At 41.0% G+C, this 27,466-nt stretch overlaps 1 protein-coding gene across 2 annotated transcripts; it reads right to left on the bottom strand.

The window, feature by feature from the left end:
* Window positions 1-550: 550 nt before the first annotated feature.
* On the bottom strand, window positions 551-27,249 carry opn5 (opsin 5). 2 transcript variants are annotated; one of them, XM_061243580.1, is made up of 7 exons: window positions 27,134-27,249; window positions 17,815-17,964; window positions 10,635-10,754; window positions 8,432-8,602; window positions 7,082-7,413; window positions 4,649-4,893; window positions 551-3,251 (listed from the first exon to the last, which is right to left on the bottom strand). In XM_061243580.1, the coding sequence occupies exons 2-7, from the start codon at window positions 17,942-17,944 to the stop codon at window positions 3,179-3,181; spliced, it is 1,071 nt and encodes a 356-aa protein (XP_061099564.1). In that variant the 5' UTR covers window positions 17,945-17,964; window positions 27,134-27,249; the 3' UTR covers window positions 551-3,178. The 2 variants fall into 2 exon arrangements, with proteins under 2 accessions (XP_061099564.1, XP_061099563.1); XM_061243579.1 differs by lacking the exons at window positions 10,635-10,754; window positions 17,815-17,964; window positions 27,134-27,249 and adding an exon at window positions 9,687-9,819.
* Between the last annotated feature and the right edge of the window lie 217 nt (window positions 27,250-27,466).

Genomic DNA, 27,466 nt, shown 5'->3' with positions numbered 1-27,466 from the left:
GCCGCCCCCTAGACTTGTATATAAGTTTATTTGTTTGTGTGTGTTAGTACAAAATAAAACATTTGAGATTTCCAAATATTCATTTTCCAAAAAATTTAATTTTAAGATGAGACATTTTTGTATTTCATTTTTAAAAGTAACATATTACTGTGAGCAATTGGCAATTTTTTTTTACATAAAAACTTGATCGAGGCTGTCTGAGATCAGAAGCAAGGAGCCAACCGAAGTCAAACATGCATGGAACAACCTCCCTGCTGATTGTCTTATAGAACTGCGGGACAGCGTTGGCAATCTCAGAGAAGTGATTCAGTTTTGACGCCTAAGGGTGGTCACAAGAAATATTGATCTCATTTAATTATTTTTGAAATAATCTTATCTATACAGAATGTCATACAGGTGCCTGAGACTTTTGCACAGTACTGTCTAGCTATCATGACAACATACACACAATCTGCCACCTACCTACTATTTCAATACCTGATACCCTTCTCATGCATCTCATAAAGACAAGGGTTCATTATTTGTTTGTTTATTTTGGTAGTTTGTGAGGGTTACCTGCTGTGGCATGTACAGTACATGTGAGAACAGAATTTACATATGACTGATAACAATTTCAGTGATTTTGATACAGACGCCATTTTATAATACTGTCAAATGCAATGATGTGTACACTACATGGCAAATAATCATTGTTAGTACATTTCATATACCTCAAGAAATTCTTCAAACAGAAAGTGAAGACTATCACAAAGAAGACAAATTATGAAATGCCAAATTCTTAGAGTACAAAGTCAACTCTACAAAAAGTGATATTATGTACAGAATCCAACAAGGTTGCTACATTCAAACTGCAATATCTGACATCTCTTAGCTTAGTTTGCAGAAATGTATGTCTTTCAAAAAGTGCATCTTGACAAAAAGGTAACGCATGGTGGAACGCGAATAGGCTTTTAAGAGACACAATACAGTCAAAATAGTACCAGCAAAATGTTCTCCAATGATTTACCATTGAGGCAGAAACCTTAGCCCAAGCAGGGGAGAAATAATTGATTTTCTTAAATTAACAGTAAAATAAAATGCACATAGAGCCACATCTGTCCTATGCATGGAGGATACAGGACACGCACATGGACAAAGACACATGCACACACACAGATACAATCAAACACACAGACACACACACCAATAACGGCGGCAGAAAAGTAGCTTCTTGACAGGATACAAAAAGAGGCCTCTCTCATTAACCTAATGTCCACATCATTTATGTTTAATAACAGGTAAAAATGAGCTGTAGAGCTACTGTGGCACTGAGCACTAATGGTTTAGGGCATCTCTTATTATAATCTCCAATGCAATACTCATCAAAACAAGATTCATTGCCTGATCAGTTGAGGTGTAATATATCCATTTAATTATGTATGCCAATTTGTATCAAATTTAAACATATGTTGGTATTCACATCTATTAAAATCAGTTACATATGCATTCCTATGGAAACGGCTGTATAAATGCATGTTATTGAAATCATACCGTTTATCATCACTGCATCTTAGATTCAGTCTAAAATCTGACTGAAATTCGACATCTGCTATTGGCTTGGAATCACTCGATAAATTACGTGCCAAAGAAAGCCTTTTGTCCCAAGAGCCATCTCTTCTTCCTGCTGAAACCTTGAAGTAGTAATGATTTTTATTTGACCCAGAATTGCCTTATGTAATCTGACAACACATACACTGTAGTTTATTGACATTGACATTTGCAGATTCAAGATCAGCAGAAAAGTCTTTGGTAGTGTATTTTTTGGGCTAGGCAAGTGACTGTGACACAATTATATGCCCACAAGCTGACGTTCACAGCAGATGAACGTAACAGAAATATCAAAACAATGACATCACGCTCCAGCATGTACATATGCTGTCCAGTCAGAAATATCCAAAACATATGGCTTGCTTCAGTGTGACCCCAAAGGCCTCAATCCAATCCTCCCACATTGATATATAGGCTAACCCTAGCTAGCTGTAAACACAAGGGAAGATATTCTTTAATGCTGAGATCTTTCTCAATTTCACTGTTGCACATTTGCATTCGTGGTCTTTAAGAAGGACGCTAGCTACTGTTTAGAGGGCTCAACCCATTTCCCAATAAACTGCTAAGCTGCTAACTATCTGCCAAAACACCCCCACATCCAAGCATTGGGAATATATGAAGCCTGATACTTTAATGAGCTAATATTGCTAATCAATGTACTCGGCTGGACTGCTCAAATCCCCCCCATTTCCCATGAAAACTTAAAAACGGATGAAGATCAGAAGTTTTGTCACATTATTGAACCAAATTTTACAAATGTGGCAGACTGTATGGAGTTGTATACTTGTCTGTTTTCTGTTTTATTCCCCCATTACTTCCCAATGTGTGATAGCTAATACTATAATTCCACAATAAAAAAATAATTCTCTCTTTTTTAAAGTTGTTAGGGGGTAAAAATGTTTAATGTCTTTTTTTTCTTTTCAGGGTGCCGTGGAGACTTGTCTGGAAAAGAGGACCGATCAATTTTAGCAACTCTTGATTTAAAATTCTAAAGTAGTCCTAGATATTAAAATTCCCTTGGTCATTTGTTCTCATTAAAATTTTACAAGCACACTCAGAGCCAACCTATAATCTTAAAAACTGTCTCATGACTTTCAGGAAATGTCCAGGTGCAAAAGTCAGGTGAAGGATTAAACTTCTTTGCAGATTACTTGGACCCTTGCTGCTATACATGTCAATGTCTCTTCAATAACCTGTGTTAGCCACATTATGGGTCAATTAGTATGTGCCAGGAGTGCAGTGTGGACCACAGCTTCTCTGAAAATGCACATTACACATACGTTAAGTTATGCTCTGTGCTATAAATCTGTTTGCAGAAATAGATAGAGTTTAAGTACATAAAAAAATATACAAATCGTGAAAGTTAGATAACACCATATAGACAAAATAAGATGCTCTTTTTTTTTTTACCATTGGAATTAGTTACAGGTGCAAATCCATTAAGAAGAAATACCGTCATATTATGTGCACAAGGGAATATATAAAGCCATTTTCTGAACTGAACACCTTACAGTAAAAGGAAATAGGATTGGTGGCTTAATCCTGAATTGTGATTGGACAAATAGTGGTCCAGTCCGTTGTTCAGAAACAGTCAGGATGGCCTCATTTCAATGGCCGCCCCTTTTTCCGGTGCGTCTTTTATTTCACCCGAAATGGAGTAAAATCTGTGGAAAACAAATAAATACACAACATTAACATACCATACCGCACAATGACAAATGCAACAAGTAGATACACTCAGTGAACACTTTTTTTTAAAGATATTTATTAGACTTGTCTTTTACACTTATTAAGTCTTATGCTGCTGTAGCCTATGCACTCAGAGGTTTGAAATGTTGTGTGTTCAGCGATGCTCTTCTGCATACCACTGTGGTAACATGTGGATAATCGCGTTAGTGTCACCTTTCTGTCAGCTTTGGCCAGTCTAGCCCTCTGACCTCTCTCATTAACTACTCGTTTTTGCCCACAGAACTGCTGCTCACCGGATGTTTATAATTTTTCACACCATTCTCTGCAAACCCTAGAAACGATTGTGTGTAAAAGAGATCAGCAGTTTCTGAGATGCTCAAACAACAATCATTCCACGGTCAAAGTCACTTTTCTTCCCCATTCTGATGGTTGATGTGAACATTAACTGAAGCTCACAAATTATGTGTGCATGGATCTTTCAGCTATGGAAATGAGAACAGCATAAATTTATTTTTGGTGTTTGCCCAAAAATGTAAATGCTAAACACTTGCCATAGCCAGACCCTTAACATGTTAATGCATCTACATACAGGGTAGAATGCAATCTATATGTAAAGTTGCTAAGCTAATGTTGAATAATTCATTTGATTTTTTTTCCGGTTATTTTGATATTTATAGTCTCATATTAGTTTCATTGACTGCTGAGCTCTCTGAAGGTATATAAGGATATACAGTATGTAACAGCATCTCCAAAATTCTAATAATTAGTGGAATATCATTTGATTTTCATATTTTGCTGCCGTTCACAATAACTGATGAGATTCCTCAAGGCCCAGATCTATTAATATCACATTGGAACAGCAATTAAGACTTTGCACAGGATGTTGACCTTTTGGCCTTGTCAACGTGTATTGTAAGGACAACGGACAAAATGTGGTTTAAATTAGCCGGAATGTTGTTCCGTTCGTACAGTGGCGGAATTGTTTTGAAATGTCTGCGTGAACTGCATTCTCAATGGAGAACCAGCCATATGTAAATACAGCATTCCCTTTTCATGCTAGCGTCAAAACAGCTACAGTAAATATGCATTAAAGATTAATAGTTCTTGGTGTAGACTTGTTTCAGACGCCAGTGTACAGTGCAAAGCAGATTTAACTATATATATCCTACAGGACACGTCTACAAGAATATAACTTAAAAGTAATAAGTTAATAAGCTTGAACCAGTATAATAGCACATTTTCCCGTCTTTTTTATCCCTACATACAAATGGCATTTAATCGTACTGTAATTTACCTTAATGTTTACTTTAGCACTTTAGAAAGCTTAGCACTTCGGGAAATAGCAGATACTGAGCGTGACTGAACGCGGTACCTTGAACTGTTGTAGTGCTTCCGTTTCTCCAAAGCTTTGAAACAGGAGGTTTTCATACACGAGTTTTTGCAGTCGGTGACCTGGTATATGATGGGGTTGTACATGGCGGAGGACTTGGCCAACAGGGTGGGTATTACAGACACCGGAATCGGGACCGAGTCGTGCTCCCCAAACGCAGACCACACCGACACCACCGCGTACGGGATCCAGGCTATTAAAAACCCAGCACATATCAACATTGTCACCTGCAGGACAGAATGAGAATTACACCATGAGAAACACAGCATTACTGTAATGCATCTTTGACACCTCGTATTGCACTGTATCTATTATTAAATACAGACAATGAAATACACACCGAATCATTGTTTAAACAATGTGTGTATTTGAAATGCTTTTTGTTCAGAACATTTCTGCTTAAGTTCGAAGAATACTGTACGTTGGGCCAGTTTCACAGTCCCAGACTAAATTAGATTTTAAATGGAGATTGTGCATATAAAACTGAATTTAGTCCAGGTCCATGCTTAATCTGCATCTGTAAAACTGTGCCATTGTGCTCTCATATCAGCCCACGATTTTGGTCATAATCCTAGTATCGGGCCGAGAGCAATATGGTTGTCGTAAGCCATTATCGATCGATTCAGCCTCGAAAGTATCATGCACCCATGATATATAGATCATGGATTGTTTTAGAACAAACACTGAACAATACAACAGACAATTTCCAGCCATTCATAGTTGTACTTATTGGAGGAATATTCTGTCTGCGCCTTAAAGTCTGTATAGATCTCCCTTTCATACCCAGCAGGACATATTGATCAAGTAAAGACAGATTAAACTGTCTAAATGCTCTTTAAAACACCATTTCTTTTGGAACAGATCTGTTTGGCCTGTCACGCTCAAAACCTGGGGATGTGCAAGTGATTGGCTCGCCTGTGAACTTTTGAATATTTAATTTATTCCATAAAAAACGGACTAATGGCTTAATCGATTTTAAAATTGAACCGAGTTTCTTCAGTTCTGCAAGACGGCTTGAAGGGGAAAAAAATGCTGCCACGCGAAATACAATTCAGAGGAAGGGAATTACCTGTCAGTGCGTAATTAGCCCGCTAATTAGCATGCTTGTTAATCAGGTAGTAAACACAAACAGTCTGAGGGCAACATTCAGTTTAAGGGCAAGGCTTCAGACTGCTTTATATCCAGCTCACAAACTGCCAACACACACACACATGCATGCACTCACACACACTCACACACACACCCTCACATACTGTACACACACACACACTCACATACCTTCACACGCACACACTCACACACTCACACATACTGTACACACACACACACTCACATACCTTCACACGCATACACACTCACACACGCGCAAACACACACACACACTCACTCACACACACAGATGCACACTCACACACTCTCACTCACACACTCACACACACACTCACATGCCTTCACACGCATACACACACACTCACACACACACAGATGCACACTCACATACTCTCACTCACACACTCACACACACTCACATGCCTTCACACGCATACACGCACTCACACACACTCACAAACACACTCACAAACACACACAGATACACACTCTCACACATACAGACACACACTCACACACTCTCACACAGACGCACACTCAAACAATCACACACACACAGATGCACACTCACACTCACAAATACTCACACACACTCACACACACGTACACTCACACACACACTCACACAGATGCACACTCACACACTCTCACTCACAAATACTCACACACTCACACCCACACACTCACACACACGTACACTCACTCACACACACACACACGTACACTCACACACATACACACACACTCACACACACGTACACTCATACACACACTCACACAGATGCACACTCACACACTCTCACTCACAAATACTCACACACACTCACAAACACACACAGATACACACTCTCACACATACAGACACACACTCTCACACAAATGCACACTCAAACAATCACACACACACACAGATGCACACTCACACTCTCACTCACAAATACTCACGCACACTCACACCCACACACACACACTCACACACACATACACTCACACACACACTCATACAGATGCACACTCACACACTCTCACTCACAAATACTCACACACTCACACCCACACACTCACAAACACGTACACTCACACACACACACACGTACACTCACACACATACACACACTCACACACACGTACACTCACACACACACTCACACAGATGCACACTCACACACTCTCACTCACAAATACCCACATACTCACACACACGTACACTCACACACACACTCACACAGATGCACACTCACACGCACTCACACACACACACACACACTCACACACACATTTACAAAAATGCAGTTATACACACACCTTGGTTAATTTCATCTCCAGACTATGGCTGCATTTCCTGGTATCGTAGTGGGAGACCTCCTTGGCAGAGGACTTGACCTTGCAGATGATCTTGACGTAGGAGAAGACGATGATGATGGTGGGGAAGACGAGGCAGAAGAAGAGGATGCTCAGGACGAAGGACTGCCCTGACACGGACGCCTGCGCCAGCCACCAGTCCAAAGTGCAGGAGGTGCCGAACGGCTCTGGGGCGTAGTTACCCCAGCCCACCAGGGGCATGGTGGCCCAAAAGGCTGCATACAGCCAGACGAACACCATGGCCAGGAACGTGTGATGCCTCTTCAGCCAAGTCCCTGCAACAACCGGTCCGAGAATCCCAAAATTACTCCTGAGCTTTCAGTATTTCAGGACTTCAAACTTTCAACCTTTCAAGAACAACATCCTATCAGGAATAATGTATCACCCTCTAGTGGTCAAATAATGCTACTGCCATTACTTTAGAGGAGAAAGATAATATAACACACACATTAGAAATTCGCTACAGAAGTATACATATTGCACTCATTTTTTGGCATTAGAACCAACTAATTTCCATGTATTATACATGAACAGCCGAAATCCTATTCACAGTAATTAGAAATGATTCTGCCACATCTGCTAGCTTAATTACGAGTTCTGCGGTACTTATGTCCAATTCTCATTTCTCCCGGAAGTTGAGAAATTGTGCCACCCCACAGTCCCACAGCATGTGATGACTGAAAGCACATGTTTGTTTTAAGTGTCACCACAGAGCTCATTACATTAGACTACATGTTACTTAGCAAACGCTTGTATCCAAAGGGACTTACAGTTGATTTGACTAAGCAGGGGACAATCTCCCCAGGAGCAATGTGGGGTTAAGGGCCTAACAGCCGTGCAGATTTTATCATGGCTACACCGGGGCTTGAACCACAAACCTTGTTGTCCACTACACTACAGGCTGCCCCACTGTCTCACGTCTGAAAGAACAGTCTAAGGTTTAGCAGAGGAATACAGTGGTGTGCAGTGGCTTCACAGAAAGGTAATCCTGGGTTTGAATCCGGGCCTGGGCCTTTCTGTATGGAGTTAGCATGTTCTCCCCGTGTCCATGTGGGTTTCCTCTGGGTACTCCAGTTTCCTCCCACAGTCCAAAGACTTGCAGGTTAGGTTAATCGGCGGATGTAAATTCCCCCGAGGTATGAGTGTGTGAGTGTGTGTGCCCTGCAATGGAGCGGCGACCTGTACAGGATACATTCCTACCTCTCGCCCCAATGCATGCTGGGATAGCCTCCCCCCCAGGTAGGACCCAGGCAGGTGAGATAATTGACGGGCGGCTGGACATGGCAAGCTCACCGTATCTCAGGTGGCAGATCTTCAGGTAGCGGTCCAGGCTCACGAGGGTCATGGTGATCAGGCTGCCACACCCGAAGAAGAAGCCTGCCCAGCCGTAAAAGCGACAGCCCTCCCAGCCAAAGAGCCATCTGTGGGAGAAGCTGGAGATCACGAAGAAGGGCTTCCCCGTGACTGCACAGACAGAGGGACATGACCGTTCAGTTCAGACCTCCCGGCACGCCATTTCACGCGAGATTCCTGTTTCACAGCTCTCAAAACTTTAGTTCTAAGCAGAGACGGCTAAAAGGGATTCCCTTACTTCAAGATTTACACGTATGTGAAAGGGTCCTCTCCCTGGTGTAAAATCCAACTAAGACCAGCTCGAAAAACCAGCTGCCAGTTATTTCAAAACATAGCTTGAGCTGGTCAAACCATATTGAGTATAGAGCTAGTCTAACTGGTCAACCAGTTACAAGTTATTTTGTCCAGCAGGGTTGTGCAGTGGTTCATGACTTGGGAGGACTGAAAATAAAAACTGGAAGACCAGACTGGCCTTGCCATGTTTGCACCACGGATGTACACAGCAAAATGTTCAGTGTTAAATCAACCCGTACAGTGCATATGGTCCTGCTCTGGTCCCTATTGGACTCTGTTAGATTTGAAGTTGTACCCAATTTGCTGCACTCCAAACAAGTGAACAAATCAAAGAACTGGGCCTAGTTTAGCTCTGATAGAAAAGTGCACTGGGAAACATCTGGGTGACACCATCAAACGGACTTTCTGAGTCTCACGGAAATCTCGACTCCTGGCCATTTCCCAAAGCAATGATGAAAGATAACGATTTCTACCATGCCGCAAAAACAAGCTTTGATTCACGCCCAGAGACTAATTTGGTGCAGTCTCACCCTCACTGATAATAAATGCAATGTGCCAGTTTTACAAATACAAAAATCTCATAGAATGCGAAAACAGCAATGGCCCAATAGGACTAGCTTCCAATTAGGGACTAATAAAGTGCTGTAGGGTACCAGTCCGATTGGGCTACAAAGGATAATTGCTACACCCCCTGATGGTTCGATCCTGAAAGAATCTTCTGGCCCTGCAATTACAGGAAAATGCATTTCCACACCGTTAGACCTCCAGTCATGGCAGCGTGGAGAATAGTGCCTGGAGAGCTGATATCGAACTGGTAAAGTGACAAAAGGCCATTTTCTAAAGCAAAAAAAATAAAAAATAAACAACAAAAAAACAAACAAATTGCGAATGAGACTGTGACCTTTTGAAACCTTCTGAAGTTCTGAAGTTCTGAAATGAGCACCCTCTTTCCCTTTCTCTCTGATCCAGTGTTTCAGAAGAGTCATGGAGTTCAATTACTCATAGACTTGCTGGATTTCCAGAACTCATATACAAAGAGAGAGAGAGAGAGAGAGAGAGAGAGAGAGAGAGAGAGAGAGAGAGAGAGAGAGAGAGAGAGAGAAAATGTGTATGTGGTAAAGTATGAAGACAATTACATACATACTTGGTAAATGGCAGGTATATATTAGGTAACTATTTTGATTTCAGATGTAAGTACTATGACGAATGTATACAATACAATGTATTTGCAAAGGTACATAGTACCTATGATAGTACAAAGGATCATAGTACTTGAAATCAAAGTGGTCATCTAATAATTACACAAGTACCTGTGTATTTACTCAGTAAGCACTAGGTAATTAATGGGCTGTAAAATAAAGTGCTGCCGACAAATTTGATTACATGAATGTGCACTTATTATTAACACCTTCTGACGAAAAGGGCCACCTCTTCCCCATAGTTCTCTGGGTAAGCCTCAATCCATCCACTAGGTGGCAGCACAGTACAAGATGGACTGTGAAACGGTGTAAAGAGTGGGAGTGCTTACTTAAAATGGGCTTTCCTCTGTCCAAAGCCTAACCTTCCTCTGTGAGCTAAGAGTTACAGCTCATCCTAAATTAGCACTCCAACTCTGAGATACTTTATGACCACTGAGTCAGATTTAAAGAAAGAGAAAGGAAAATGATGAACAAATGCAAACATCTGCATTCTCGGTGTAAATAAATTACAACAATATCTGCATTCCAGTTTCAGACAAAAACTTTAGGCAACGGACGAGCCTTAGTATACATTTTTCATCCAATTCTCCAATGATACTTTTTAAGAAGCTGACACAGCTAACAAAATAGATTTTTAAAAACGGTCTTACCTGTGATGCCAAAGTCAAAGAGGGCCAAATTCACTGTCATGAGTTCAGGGGGCTTTAGCTTGGTCTTCCGTTTGAAGGACGTGTAAAGGACAAACCCATTCCCGGTGGCGGACAAGACCCCTACGAGACACAAGGCACGTAAAAGCAATAAGAGATGAGTGAATGCTGACACAGGCTGAATGCCGCTAAAGGTTTTACAGTGACTTAGCTATGTAACCGCAAACATTTTATTTAGCAGACGCTTTTATCCAAAGCGACGTACAAAACAGTGCATAACAAGGTCATATGACAAACAACCGCCAGATAAAGTACAATTAATTTAGAATCAGTTGTAAGGCCATGAACATATGTCCAGTGCACAAGGTAGAGAGGCCAAGTCAGACTACCAAACCAAGACAACTGCAACTTGGGGAACTACAGTACCAAGACAAAAGTCCTAGATTAAGGTATAAAGTACAAGGGGGTAAAGATAGACATGTGAAAAACAAGTGACAATAGGTTAGGGTACTCCTGCCGAGGAAAGTCTGACCTTCATGAGTTTGTGTGTGATTTTCTATAGCATGTGAGGCTTGGGTTAGTCAGGTTGAATTGTATGGCAGCGGGGTGAATAGATTAATCCCCCTACCCATTGAACTCCAGACTCTACATCCCTCCATATGGGCTTTCTAGTTTACCTACTAGTTTAATACATCAAAGATACATCTCAACCTATAGGCCAGCGGAGGATGGGCAGCCCCCTATAGCCGAGCTACTCCTGCGATTTCTCGCCACTGAGGGAGTTTCCCCCCATTAGGGGGAGAGTTTACCTGATGCGCTATTTGGGGGCTTAGGCTGGGGGCTGATATTTCTTATTCTCTGTAACTATGTAAAGGGAGTGGCTTCTGCGAAAAGTGCTATACAAATTACATTAATGGCATTTGGCAGATGCTCTTATCCAGACATCACAAGATATCAGGCATGACTCATAGCATACGATGTCGATGAACTGATTAAACCTATGTCAGTCTGTAAGAACAAGATAAGACCTCACAGATAAGATGTGCATATGCATCAATGCCTCCGATGGTGTTTAAGCTAAGCCATACGCCCAGTGTGTGGAAGGTTGCTGTTCTGCAGACTTGTTTTGTTTCAGTGATCTGCCTGCTGGGCTGGTGTGACATTCAATAAACTTTTACTTTTCTCCAATAAAGTGTTGGGTGAGTTCCTGCATTGGCCTTGACTTTGATTCCAACTGAGAGAAGCTGGGTCCTTACAGAAGGTGCGAAAGTAATCCCCAAATTCACTCCAGTGGTTTGGCATTGTTGTCACAGTACCTTCAGAAGGGATCGTCATCTAGCATCGTCAGGTGAATGCTCAATAATGCGCGTGAGATGAATACAAAATGGTGTACGGAAGGGTTCTGACACTGCAGACCACGGCCTGGAACCATGACAGAAGGGCTAGACTACATACATCTCACTGAGTCAACAGTTATTTCCATACATAGTGCAGCTCATTTTTAAGCTTATGGGATGTATAAATATCTCATATATACTTGTAAGGGAATATTTCCTATTCATATGGCACTTAAATATTCCATGAAAAGAAAAGATATTGCTTTCCTAATAATTTTGAGCTTTTGAGAACATAAAACATTCATCAGCCAACATCTAACAAGTCCACACTGTACCCCGACAAGATCTCAAACCGTCCACCTTCTGGTTAGAAAAATTCAGTTCTCATGACAACAACGTACATATTTCTAGAGATGTTATCACTTGGGCATTAACTAGATGGGGTTTTATAGTGCTTAGCAAATGCAGTGAGTCCTCTAGGCTCTTAGAAACTATACATTTGTGCAAAGAATATCGATGTGTACAAAAATGACTGTGGATGGGGTCAGGAGTTCATATTATTGATTTCTCACATACTGCTCACTTTTAATCTAGGGTTCTCAAAGTGCGGCCAACTCAGTTTCCATAAATTCAGGGGGATTTTGCCAGATAAACTAGACTTTTAACATTGGAAATGGTGGTACATTGGTGCATGAGTACAGCACTGCATCTGCAAAGCAAGTGACAGGATGTATTTATCATTGATGGACCAGAAACTACAGTAATCTTTTTGACAAGGACAGAAAATGGATGGTTTCAGGGTGCATGATGCATGGGATTCAATCTGTTTAGCAAGCAACCAATACTAAAATGGTAATTTCATCTGAATCCCAGCATAGTTTTAGGTTCTTCCTTAGTACATCTCTCTGTTCTATTCTGGATCTACTCAAGGTTATTCATGACCATTGGAGTGAAACTGTAATCTTTTTTCTTTAATATTATTCGTATATAACTGTCACATTATCAAAAGAGCCACTCTACATTCAAAACCAGTCTGTATTTGACTTTTTTTTTTTTTTCAGAGCAGGTATATACCAACAGTAATGCTGTATTCAGAATTATGTACATTTTTGCAAACTCATCATAATCTTCCTGTTGCATTATAAAGGAATGCAAAGAGATGGCCTCTTTGCACTGATGCCATTTCATGCTGGCTTGCATTCAAAGAATAAAACACATTCTGAGCTTACATTTAAAATTGAAGTATTCATTACACATGCTTTTATGACAGAGCTTGCAAATCATCCCCATCATCTACATATGAATCCACCTGTCTGTCTTTGCCTCATGAATATTTAAATATTTAAATATGCAGGCATGAAAGCACGCAGAGCCTCCATAACCCATAACAAGACAGGATTACAGGTATACATATGATAGACATACATATGACGCAAATGTAACCTGAATTGTGTTATACATGGATGGTTTCAGTTCAGTACTGTCATCTGCTAAGAACCAGAAATAGCATCTCTCATTTGCAACTGCAGATATGACTCATTTTTAACACAATTAATGAACAAAGAGCAGATAGTTAAAAGGAAAATAAAGAAATCGGGCAAATTAAACCATAATCGAATAATGATGACTCTGTGCATGTGGCTAATTACATATTTCCTTTTTAAAATATATCTTTTTTACGTTAAAGAGCTGCAGTTATAGACTGCACATTTTTTCTAGTGAAAAAAAAATCTGCATATTTCTCAAGATACGTATGTGCACTTTAACCCCATTCAACAAAATATGGGCTCTCCTTCCTCCTCCCATGCTAAACACCTGTAATGGATATGCATATGAATATCTTCAAATAATGGCCACAGTCATTTCCAGTGAACTGTCAATAAGTTGTGTTAATGTGCATCATGTATTTTGGAGGACTGAGGGCCCTGACACTGTCATTCCCATATTTCACTAAAGGGGTTAAAGACTGTGCACATTTCTTTCAGTGAATAAAAACTACCTGCATATTTCTCAAGATATGTTTTTTACTCACAATCATAGTATTAAATACAACAAACACACTGTACCTGTTCTGACAAGCTAAAACTGTGGATATAACGTTCTACCCTGAGAAGTGAGAAGGAAGAGGAAAAGTTAAAATGAATGATGATAGAAATGAAAATAAAATGAAATTGCTCAGCGGTCACCTGCCATGTTAAAACATGGTGAATACACGAGACTGCAGCAGGATGTCGAATCTCTATGTCTATTTCAAAACCACAGGTGCCTTCCTGTCAGATCAAATCTCTCTGCCACAGGTTAATTCAAACAGACCCGTGCTTCCTCTCTCTTCTCTGCCATTTTAATAGATCAATTTAATATATCTGTCAGATGTGAAGCTTTATTTTACACAGGATTTTGCCTAAATAAACACGAATGGAACTGAAGTTGATTCGAGGACTTCCATGTCTGCCAGGTAGATCAATATGAACACAATTTTTAAAAATGTTTCCTGATTGAGTCCAACTGAGTAATTTGCACTGACATCTACACTATCACATATAATTACAATGAACACCTATTCTTTATGTCTTCTTCTTTGTTACAGAGCATACATTTGAGGCTTTTCAAAATAATGCTCTTATTATATACACTTTTCCTGCTTTTCTTTGAAATAATATCCTCTGGAAGGTCTCAAACCAGTCCAACGTTCTGCCGATTTGAGGCAGTGAATAACAGTCTAATGGAGTTGCACCCCATCTCTAGAGTGACCCCGGGTAAACAGCAATGCTTACATTATTGTTGTCATGCTCTACTTTTTTTTGCTTTGTGGGTAATTCTCCCAAGCTAGCCAAGCACAGCTTTCCAAATGGCATTATTCAAGCACTCAGTAGGAACCAGCAATGCATCAACCAATGCATCAAGGGTCTGTCTTATTTTGCTTTTGCAAATTCTGGTTTATTTCTGAGTTTGTGTGTGGCGATGGATATGTTATATCTTTACAGAAGTCTCTGATGGCCAGCTGGCTTCAGAAGAATGGTTGATATAAGGGCAGGCACAGTTTTGTAGTAAAAAAGGAAACACTTTATGTAACACAAGAGTAGTCTATAGAGCAATGTTAATCATTGCTAAAACATAGCTGAACATCCTGCCTGATTTCATGCCCTAGAAGTCACTACGGTCAAATGGTAACCTAGCAAGCAATACGAAGGTTAAGAGGCCAGGTTGTCCAGTCTAGCCAAGGAGTATCCTATCCAAAATTGGTGGTAAGAAAATTGCACCCACATCAGCCATTTTTGGTGAGGATTAGATACCCCTGGTGAAGGAAATTATAGTATAGTCTACCACCCAGAGGCAACTTTTATCAAACTCCCCTTTGGCGGAACTGGACTGAAAATCTCAGCTTTCACCCCACTGCCACTGCTGAAGTTTATTCATCTGGACTCACAGTACATTAAATCTCACGACCTCCAGGATGCCAGATTGGTATTGTTGCTCCAGAGGTTGTGTACAAGACTCAACATAAGTGACTCACTCCAGTGTAGCTTGTGCATGAGGTCTCACGTAGATGTGTAGTATAGTCAGCTGTCGGAAAAGACAGAAACATAATCTACCAGTACCTGTTATTGTAGCAAACCGTATACCCTACACAACTATGGGTTATCCTTTCTTAGCAAAGGAAAATATAGACAGAGATGCCAAATTGACAGATGTATTTAAATAACATTGAATGACTGCAAAAACATACAATAACAACAGCATTAGAATACTTGAAAGAGTATAGAGTGTATATTGCTATGGTCTCATTTATAGCTATAGCATGTTGTCAAACATCTGTGCTGATACCTTGATGGAAAGCAGGCTGATGTTAGCATTAGGGCTGATCAATTTAACTTCAGCAAATGCAAACATTTTATTTAAAACATTTTTTGTGATTAATACAATGTATTCCACATTGAAACTAAAATCAGATCACATTAAATACACCCACAAGGTGAAGTAATTAAAATAATGCATCCAGATTATTAGAAAGAAAACAATTCTGTGGACTTCATGTCGGACTAAATTGTACTTCGGGGCCTGGGTTTTCATCCAGTGTTCCATGGACCCCTGTGGATCTGTGAAGGTACTGTCGGAGGTCAGCAAACTCACTCTAAAAACCCCTTCCCCATTTTACAATCACAATAACCCTTCTTAACTTATAATTGGGCTCCCCACGATGCCTTTGTCCCTCAGCTGGCTGAAAACCCATGCTTAAGGGATGAAGGGGAAAATTTCCCATTCATATTCATGACCAGTGACACCACAGGCAAGAAAAACGAGTACACAATTAGTCCATGTGAGACGCATAATTAAGACGTGTACAGGCGGGATTAAATCGCGGAATGACTGGAAGTTTACACAGATGATACTGTTCCACTCAGAAATCGATTCCATCTGGTCCTCTGTTGATTAGGACATTGGCTATCCTACAAAACTAATGCTCCAAAGCTGTTCTAATTCCTAGATCCAGACGCATACCTGCGAGATCTGAGAGGAGAAGATTTAAAACCAGCGTGGGCCATAATTCTCAAAATGTAAACCACACTGAAGCCAGATAACAATTGGCAATCATTTCCATGAAATGACCTCGGTGTACAAAGAGCCACAACCTGTAACTTGCTGCTGTGAGCTTACAGGAAATCGGAAAATTATCTGCCCCCCACTGCTCAAACAAGTGCCCCAGTATAAGAGCACGTGAGGTAACGGGCTGCATTGTGATTGCAGTGGTGGCTCATTGATTTTTAGGCAGGCTTTCCAGTTTCATGTGGTCCTGTGGTCTGTTGTCTTAGGCCTGGGGTTTTCAACGCTCCCACTAAGCTCACTGAAATGGACTTGCAATGATTAGATGTTTTGCTCATGTCTGGCTACACAAGAAATGTAATGCTGTTGTACAAGTACATCTATCAATCAACCGCTGATTCCCATGGCAGAATTATCCATCCCCTATTGCTTACCACTTTCAAAGGCACATCAATATTATCTATTTAAAGAACATCTAATTGATACTGATAGACTCTCACTCATTTGTAGACACATTATGATAAAAAAATCAACTCTAAACAAAGCAAGCGTTGATTGGATTCAGGGCTTTGACTCACAGATAGAGTTGTTCTTTTTCTGGACACAGTTTGGTGAGTGAATCAATCAACACGATGAAGTAGCTGAACTACATTTCCCATGAGCCCAAGAAAGAAGCAGCGGTGTTCACCAATAAGCCATGAAGCTAGCGCTCAGTAAATTGACTGCGCCTAAACACTTCAGTTCGGCAGGTCCGATTCCAAATCAAATTTGTCTTGGTCCTGCCAAAGCCGAGTTTCGCCGGCACACAAGGGAGCGGCATAATTGGCTCGCAGCTTCGAGGGTGGAGGGTGGGACTTGGCAGGGTCTGTAGGATCGGCGTCACAATGCGGCTTGCAGAAGGCTAGATCTCCTGGGTCACAAAGCAACGAGCTGGAGTGGTGTATCCACAGCAAACAAAGGTTAATTAGAATAGATTAGCTACCAAATTGGGAAAAATCAGAACCAAAAATAAAGAAAATGACTTACGACTGCCGTCTATTTGCAATTCTTAAATATCTCCAATTCCGCTTCTTTCAGCTTGCCACCTAATCATCCCCTTATTTCATAAATGGTTCTCTCTCTATCCAACTGTGATGTGTAGTAAGCATTCTGGTACAAAATGGCTGCCGTTGCATCACCCAGGTGGGTGGTTGAGGATGTGGTTGAGGTGAGTTTCCTTCTCACCCTCTGAAGTGCTTCGAGTGTGAGAAAAAGTGTGAAATAAATCTATCTATCTATCCATGAACAACCTGCATGCTGCTTACCTATAATGCAGATGTAAACGGCAGCTACAATGTCCGCGTCTTTTGACAGTTTGGAGGCGAAAGGGTCGCCCTGGAGGAGGTAGTGAGGGACATAACCGGAGCCTGAAGTTCCATTCTCAGTCAGGACCATACTGAGGGGTGACGAGTGACCTGTTGAGAAAGAATACAATTACTTCCGCTGTCTGTGCCTCAACAAGGACACAGTGGCATTGATGTGAAGGACCCGTGCTAATCCTCTCTTCAGGCAGATAAGCACGACTGTGTGCGTGTGTGTGTGTGTACGTGTGTGTTTTGATCGCAACAGATATAGAGCTCACTATATAGTACCCATTAGAGCACTATGCAGAACATACTTCAGCTATATAATCCATTGTCAGATTAATCTGTAGGGTCTCATCTTTGTAGTATTTTTAGCACTCGAAACTGTCCTTCCCTCTAGGATCTTTCAGCGCACTTGTCCCTGGTTATGGGTATGCACTTTGTTGTATGTCGCTCAGGATAAGAGCATCTGCAAAAATGCCTATAATGTCATGTTAAAAGGTAAATGGTAAGTGGTTGGCATTTATACAGTGCTTCTATCCAAAGAGCTGTACAACTGATGCTTCTCATTCACTCATTCATACACACACTCACACTCATACACCAACGCCGATTGGCTACCATGTAAGGTACCAACCTGCTCATCAGGAGCATTTGGGGGTTAGGTGTTTTGCTCAGGGATACTCAACACAAAAGGACAACATAAAATATCATCCCTGCAGCACCAGGGCAGGAGCTTGGTGAGGCTGCAATATGTTAACTGCACTGTGGCCAATTAACATCCTAACATTCCCACAAATCTAGATTTGAAATGATAGCCGCAATGTCATCCGCAATGGAAAACCATAACTGATGATAATTTTCAGGAAGCCTCACATTCCTGGCATTTTAGCAGACACTCTTAACCAGAACTACATTCACAAAATTTAACCAGTAGCTATTTATGAAGCAATTAGGTTAGATATCTCAATCTAGGGCACAGTATATCACCAGTATCCTACCTGGGAATTGAACCTGCAACATTTAGGTTACCAGTCAAGCTCCCTAGTCATCATACTACACTGCCTCATGATAACAGTGTATCGTGTTGGTGCAGTGAATTACATGGGTTCAAGCCATCTGCCAAAAATCCTGCATGTGATTCTTAAACCATTGCATTATAGTCAAAACACTACTGTAATTCACATAGCGACAGAATTACTGCTTTGACTTCCTGAATCGGTTCATAACATTCGAGACTCTCCCAGGGACTGCGAGGGATAAACGGCTATGGGAATCGATGCAGAACATTGAAGTATGCTGAGAATACCAGCTAACGTGCACATCGATGTCAATACACCACTGATGTTTTTCCCAATCATGGAAAACAGAGTCTAAGGATCATCAGCTCAGCGCAACAAAATAAATTACCACAGTACTGGCCACCCAAAGGATTTCAGCTCATTTCCCATTCGCAGAGATCCAATTTCTTCACAAAGTGATGGCATATGCAGTAAATAAATACAGTATCATATCAATATACATCAAATAAACCTTCTGCATCTCAACGTCGACAACGCATGCTCATGTCATCAAATTGTGCATTTACTGCTTCATAGCACTAACAAATAGGCCTTTCTTGCATACCAAAATCATTGAACTGGAGATGGAAGAAGTCAATAACTGTCAGGGCGTAATGCAAAACATCTCAATAACGGAACGTGACATAAATGGTAATGAAAAAAAACAGGCAGTACAAAAACCTGTTTAAAAATGTTCAATATAAAAATAAAATAAAATAAAAAAACAGTAGGTTTGACACTGTTGTCAGAGCATTTAATTTGTACCAGGGGCAGATGCTCCAGTAAAAATGTTCTGTTCCTCAACAAAATGAGCATGAAGAAAATAGTGACCATTATCACTGTCAGGCAAGCAGCGAGATGACTAAGGGGGTGGGGGGGCTTGTCAGCTATCAGCCTGCTTATGAGTGTGAGGCTGGGAGGGAATGAGAAGCAGATTTATGAGAATTTTCAAGTGCTTTTTATGTGACTTTCAGTGATATGAATGTTGGGGGTCCGTTTCACATTAGTGCTTTCAATCTAGCCATGACCCGGATCTGAACTGCTTGTTCTGTGGAGGTCCGAACGAGGGCCACTAACTAACCTTACTTTGGCCTTGGCATTAGCACATTAGTTTCTTGCTAAATTGCTGTATATCTGTAAATGCATTCGCTGCTAAGATAAAGTGAACGTGATGCTCAGTAGCTGGTCGGCACGTGTGGGAGCGATTAATTGGCTTGCCGCTTTGAGGGTTGGGGCAGGGACTCGACAGGGGGCTGTAGGATCACTGCATACAAAAGTGCCCAGATTGCACTTTGGCATAACTGGTGTTAGCATAGTTTCTTGCTGCATTGCTGTATATCTGTAAATGCATTCACTGCTAAGATAAAGTGAACTTGACGCTCAGTAGCCAATGTCACACTCCCTGAAAACAAAGGTAGATGCGGTCACTCAACTGGGGAGAAAACAAAAAAAACTAAACAACCAAATGGGTTTCAAACTGTCTCAAAACGTGCCCTAGAACAGACAAACTAAATTATTAAAACCAAAACAACCTTGCGTAAAGGCGTAACAAAGCAGGAAACTAAAGAGGATCACAAAACCAAACATTGTTTTGCTCTTTCCAGCAGCTCTTGCTAGCATAAGTTGTGACGCACAAAGCATTGCACCCAAACAGAGCTGGGCCAGCACACGTGAAACACACTCACTCACGATGTGGTTCCAATCAGGGAACACAACGCCTAAGCGAAATCGATGTCAATCTCACAGGGAGGAAATCTGAAGCCTGTAAAACTGATGGGTTATCCGGCAGTTAGCAGTAACACTGTAAATAAGCTGATATCACTTAAAATGATTTAAAATCTACCTTATTTAAGTCATTATTTGTTTTATAATATACAGCTCTTCATGAGAATTAGCTCATTAGCTAACCCTGGCACATTTACAGTGATGTGTAAACTGAAAATGTTGATTAATGTGCACTGTCCCTGACAAATAATTGAAATAAATAAATGTGCATACCCTGTTTCTGTGAGGGTATTTGCGTCAGATTCTGTAAACAGGAAACGTAATCACACCATGACTAAGGCAAATTCGACAAAGCTAATGACAAAGCTAAAGACCATGAAGTTGTGCTTCGCAATTTGGTTTTGTGTGATAGATATGCTAAATGGGTTTTATTTCCTGCAGTAACTGACTGATAACAGTCACGCATGGGTGAACTGATTTCCCAAACATAATTAGAAATGAAAAATAGATATGAATAAACAGAAAGAAGAACACATGGCGAGGCAACTGCTAGCCCACAAGCTGCTCAAATTAATTTTAAACCTATTTCGGAAACTGAGAGATACACCATCTAGCAGTCTGGGATCAAGCTTGTGTAACAGGTTTGAATGCATGCAGTGACCGTAAAGATATCCCAGCAGACACTGGGGTGAGTATGGATTATTCCTCCATCTGAGGACAAAATGGTTCAATCTGGGAGCTTTAGCACTTTTCACACCTACCATAGAGGGCTCCATAAAGAACTGAAATGGCTTCCCCTATGAAGACAAGCCAAAGAACCTATCTTCCGGGAATGTACTGTAAGAACAGTAAATAATAACAGCTTCAGGTGGAGTGACCCGGAAAAGAACAGGGCTTCAGGGCACCACTGCATCCTGCTCATAACATGTTCTGTGTGCAGTCTTCCAACTTCAACAAGCAGCAAGCTTCAGAATAGGGTACAACAAGCTTCGGAATAGAGCACAACAGGCTTCAGAATAGGGTAAAACAGGCCATAAAATACTTCATACAATTATTAATATCTTTTTTCATGTAAATTAGGGTTAATTACAGTAATTGTCAGCAGTTGATTTACACATGAATAAGGATGTATCCATGAATTGTAAGTCAAAATAGATGCAAGCAATTACAATTTACATAATCACAATAAAAGCTTTGTTGATCAGTTTCAAGGCGGCATGGATGGTGCAGTGGGTAGCACTGCCGCCTCACAGCAAGGAGGTCCTGGGTTCGAATCCCCGTCGGCCGGGGCCTCTCTGTGCGGAGTTTGCATGTTCTCCCCGTGTCTGCGTGGGTTTCAGGTTTCCTCCCACAGTCCAAAGTCATGCAGGTCATGCAGGTTAGGCTGATTGGGGAGTCTAAATTGCCCGTAGGTATGAGTGTGTGAGTGAATGCTGTGTGTGCCCTATGATGGACTGGCGACCTGTCCAGGGTGTATTCCTGCCTTTCGCCCAATGTATGCTGGGATAGGCTCCAGACCCCCTGTGACCCTGTTCAGGATAAGTGGGTTAGGATAATGAATGAATGAATGAATGAATGATCAGTTTCATGCTCTAGAAATGTGACTATGATCGGGTCACCACATACTGGGTTTCAAATACAGTAAGGCGGGTGGGGGGGATGAGGAACAGGCTATTCACCTTTGTCTGTACAGTGTGGGGTCTATGGGACAAGCAAAGGTTCACTGGGATGGATTTTTTCAGTCCCAATCTGAAGAAATGGTTTTATTCCTGGATTTCACCCTGGTATTACACAAATGGACACAACATGGAGTTTGCTATTGAGTGCCAATGGTAATCCATGACCATTGACTCTATGTCTGTGTTCATTTGCACTTATCTGTATTAAAAGAAAAATCTTTTGCCAGCGCTATGCCGTGTGCAGACGTTATGCATAATATTTCTTCATATAAGGTGCTATATAAGTGCAGTAATTGTTTTCTTGGCCTGTGAGTCTGGTTTTGTTAAGAATACAAACAAGTCAAACCCCCCTTTTATCATTGAAATGCTGTCCAGTAGCATGTCCAAGGTGTAAGAAATCTGTCTCTGATGCCAGTATATCTTCTGGCGTCACACATGTCCTGGACTTATCAGTATTCCAATCAGACGGTTCAATGGTAGAAAAGCAGCAGGGAGTGAGAGATGAGGAGCTGCTGAAGTCAACAGACAGGCTAATTCAATCACAACAGGATTTAATACACATCAGCCTACATAATAGGTGTTGCAGATCCACTACATCCTTCCTATTATGTGTATGGGACATTCCTGATCAAGGCCTGGGATTAAAAGTCATCACCACACAGGTTCTCAGTTCAGTCAGAATAGGTTTCAGGTAGGACTGTAGCATAGCGGTTAAGGTACATGACTGGGACACGCAACTGTACGTCGCTCTGGATAAGAGTATCTGACAAATGCCATTAATGTAATGTAATGTTTCATGTATTTCTGACAACTTGCTGCTCCCGTAAATAAATACCATTTTCATCAAGTTCAACAGACCTTCCTGTTTTTTTTCACAAATGAATCACCAGATGGCAGAACACAAGGCCTTTCCCTGAAGCTGACAAACTTATGGGAGTCGGTAAAACATTTTGTATTATTGTCAAAGCACAACATTACAATACACAGCACTTCTAAGCAATAACAGAGCAAGGTTCAGACCTACCGATAAAACTCCCACCTAGGCTATTCAAAACCAGATGTGCCAGTTGGTACCAGCACCTCATTTCTATTGCAGAATTATGGATCTGGAGACAGGCCTTTCAACAAGTAGTGCTGAAGCACAGCTCAGGGAGTTTTATCAAACATAGGTTTGCACTCCAGTCTGTCTAAGAAAGTGTTTTGGTCTTGTAATGAGTCCTAAAACCTTTTTCTCTCCAGGAGAAAAAGAAAAAGCTTGTTCTAAGTTTCTGTTTGCTTGGGTAACTTTTCTTACCCAATTGGCAAATCTTGACGGAGTCCAACCTCATTGGCAACACTTTCGTCTTATTTCACAAAATAGTAATAGAAATCAGATTTTAAGTCTAAATATAAGACCAAGATCCTTGTTGAGACCTATTTATGTTTTGGGTTTTTGCAGTGTGGGGACACGCCGACCATATGAATACCAGCGTTGCCTGGCTGGCTCACAGAAACAACGAACACAACACACATAACACAGCCTCCCTGTGAATGAAATAACAGAGCCTTTTTCTGTTACTTCAATATTCCTGTATCATCCCAGGCCCTTTTGGCTCTGGTAAGAGTTTGTTTTTATTCATTTAAGTCAGAGGACTGCAACTCATGTCGTACTATTGCCCCAACAAAAACTAAATACTGTTTTTGTCTGTATAATGTGCATATTGTGCACAGTACGTTGTGCAACACACAAATCAACAGATGCTGTAAAATTGATATAATCCCTTAACATAGCTATCCATTTACTGAAGCAATTCAGGTCAGATATTAGCTCAAATGCATGACACTGCAGATGCTAGCTGAAGATGTGTGCGTGTGTGCATGTGTGTACTTAATTTACTCTGAGAACTTTCCAATTCTGTCGTGTTTTTCATCTCTCTTAAAAAGTTGAAGGTTTCCAGACCAATTCAAATGGGCCAGTCATTCCAGTCGTTCCCGACTACAGACCCATCTCTATTCTCCCAAGCCTTGCCAAGGTGCTTGAAAGAATGATGTATAATAGAGTCACTTAGTTATTTTCTGTGTATGGCCTTCTCTATTCCCGCCAATATGGGTTTAGAGGAAAACTTGACTGCAATGGCTTTGGTCCAACTGATTTTTAGTAAATGTTATGACAGTTGTTATATCACATGTTGACATGACAGTTTACTGTATGGGACTTCCCAAACTGAAGTACTTGCACTAGCTGAAGTAAATGGTAAATGGCAGGCATTTATATAGGGTCTTTATCCAAAGCGCTGTACAATTGATACTTCTCCATTCACCCATTCATACACACACTCACATACCGACAGCGATTGGCTGCTATGCAAGGCACCGACCAGCTCGTCAGAAGCATTTGGGGGTTAGGTGTCTTGCTCAGGGACACTTCGACACAGCCCGTGCGGGGGATCGAACCGGCAACCCTCCGACAGCCAGACAACCGCTCTTACTGCCTGAGCCACGTCGCCCCCATCAAAGTGTTATGACGGCTGCCATGACAGAGGCTTCATCAGCTCTTATGTCATCTTGGGACTGCTGTTATGTCATGTGTATGGCAGGTTTATGTCAGCCTTACAGTATGTAGAAGGCCTCAAGTAAAGTGTTACCGAAAACTCAGTAAATCTGATTATGCAGTGATCAGGCTGAAGGGTCAACTAGCCAATCATGAGCTCCAGAAATATGTCTGGGTAGCACAAACACCTTATCATTCATCTCTATTTCTTTTTTCATTATCAAAATTACCTACTCAACATTTCCTTTTTCTTGGTTTTTTACCTCTCCAGTTTTTTTCATTACATGAAAGTGAGAATGTACATGTGTATGCTGTTATCTTCATTTTCTTCCCTTGTTTTTGATCCCAGAGTTCATGCCCGGATGCGAATGAGAATTTCATGTCAACGCCGATCACAGAAGAACTTCTTTCAACTTAGAGTGTCATGCATACACGTCATGTTAAGAGCAGACACGATACGTTAAATGGCAAATGGCTGGCATTTATATAGCGCCTTTATCCAAAGCGCTGTACAATTGATGCTTCTCATTCACCAATTCACACACGCTCACACACCAACGGTGATTGGCTGCTATGCAAGGCACCAACCAGCTCGTCAGGAGCATTTAGGGGTTATGTGTCTTGCTCAGGGACACTTTGACACAGCCCGGGCAGGGGATCGAACTGGCAACCCTCCGACTGCCAGACAATGTCGCCCTCGACATTGATTGGCTGGTGCTGGACCAAGACCAGCACCATACCGCATAAGATCCACAGCGAATGTTTTAGGAAGACAAAAACAGAAGATGCTGCTGTCCTAGACCCATGTAAAAAAGAATACAAAGAAAGTACTGACATATATGTGCAATGGCATCTCCAATCAACAAAATGTTCCTATGTGAGAAATAATAATGAAGTATCCTTGAAGTATCAGGTTTTTAATAAATTAGATTTTGTTTCCATAATAAAATGGCAAAGATTTCACATTTCTGTCAGCCAGTATTTCAGTTAGGAAGTGTGTGGAAGCCAAAACAAATTGATTTGTTTTCCATCACTGTCGCAAGTTATTGACAGACCTTGGCAGTAATAATTATATTATTCCACTGCCTGTCTGTCAAGACCTGTCAACATCTGTCAACCTTTATATACATATATATATATATATTTGTTTTGGTAACACTTTACAAGGCTTGATGAATTGGCATGAACTAATGTAGTTATTAACTAACTACTACTGAGAAGTTCAGCTCTGTTTTCGTTATAAGTATCTAATTATAAGTTCATCCTGTGGTTTGCTAATGTATAAATATCATGTAACGAATATGTAAGTTAGTTGATAACAAATGCATTAACTAATGTTGTGCTTTCACAATTATTGGCACCCCTGGTTTAATACTTTATGCAACCACCCCTGGCAAAGATGATGTAAAATGGCACCTCCATAACAGAGGTATGGAATGGTGGCACAAATACAGCCCTTACTGAGCACAATAAACAAAAACCAAGCACCTTGGAATTATGACTGGATATTTAGCTGTGCTAAAATGAGACCAAAATGGAACGCTTTGACCATACCCACAATCAACATGTTTGGAGGAATGCTCACAAGGAGATGTGCCTCATATCTACTGGAGATGGGTTATTGATGTTTTGGAGATTTAAAATCGATAGCATAATGAATTCAACCAAGTACCATGATATTTCGGCAGAAAATCTGGTTGTTTCTGAGACTTGGTCATAGGTAGATTGTCCAGCAGGACAATGACAGTGAAATGACATCCATGTCCTGCAATGGCCATCTCAGTCTCTAGACTTAAACCCCATCAAAAACCTGTGCTCTTAACTGTAGGTCTATAAGTGCAAAACCCAAGGACAAAAAAAAAAGAAAAAGAAAGAAAGACTGAAAAGTTCTGCATGAGGGAATGGTCAAAAATCCCTCTAGGTGTGGTCAAAAAATCAATTGCATCTTTAATAAATCACACTACTATATACATGTTGGAAAATAATCTTGATATCAATAACTGCGTTAGTTTATAGCATTTTTTGTGCATATTTATCAAGAGTGCCATTAATTCGGGAGCCCACTGTATATTATATTAATAATAATGTATACTACACGCTGCTGTAAATATCACCCCTCAATGCCGTAAACATACGACACAGATTATAACTAATTTAGCATGGCTGGCCAGTGTGATTCTCGCATGCAGTTGAAGTGACCGGTTCAAATAAATCATAGTAGAGTAGACTACAACCGTTTTGAAACAATCGCTCCAATCGTGTGCTGTCATTTGGGAAATCCATACCTTTCTATGCGCCTTGAAACATCCTGTGAGCCTCGCCGTGTTTTCTTCAGTGTGGTTACTCCTCCAAGGGATCCAAATTCCAAGTTACCAAGTGTTTCTATTGATACATTTGAAAGGGCTTGATGCGTCTCTGCATAAAGCTCTTGCGCACGAGTTTTCATAGTCACTGTGCGTAACAGCCGTTCTTCTTCAGCTCCCTAGTGGGTATTCTTGGCAGGCTATCTTCACGCGCTGGGTGTCGCTGCCCGGTCATAACTGTTCGCGCAAAGAGTTTTCGCACACTGCGTTTTTAACTCGTAATACTAACTCTCGCTTTCTTCGTTGTACTGTAAC

The sequence above is a fragment of the Conger conger genome, chromosome 5, assembly GCF_963514075.1.
Source record: "Conger conger chromosome 5, fConCon1.1, whole genome shotgun sequence".
In the NCBI taxonomy this organism is placed as follows: domain Eukaryota; kingdom Metazoa; phylum Chordata; class Actinopteri; order Anguilliformes; family Congridae; genus Conger; species Conger conger.
This window is presented reverse-complemented; position numbering and strand designations above follow the sequence as displayed.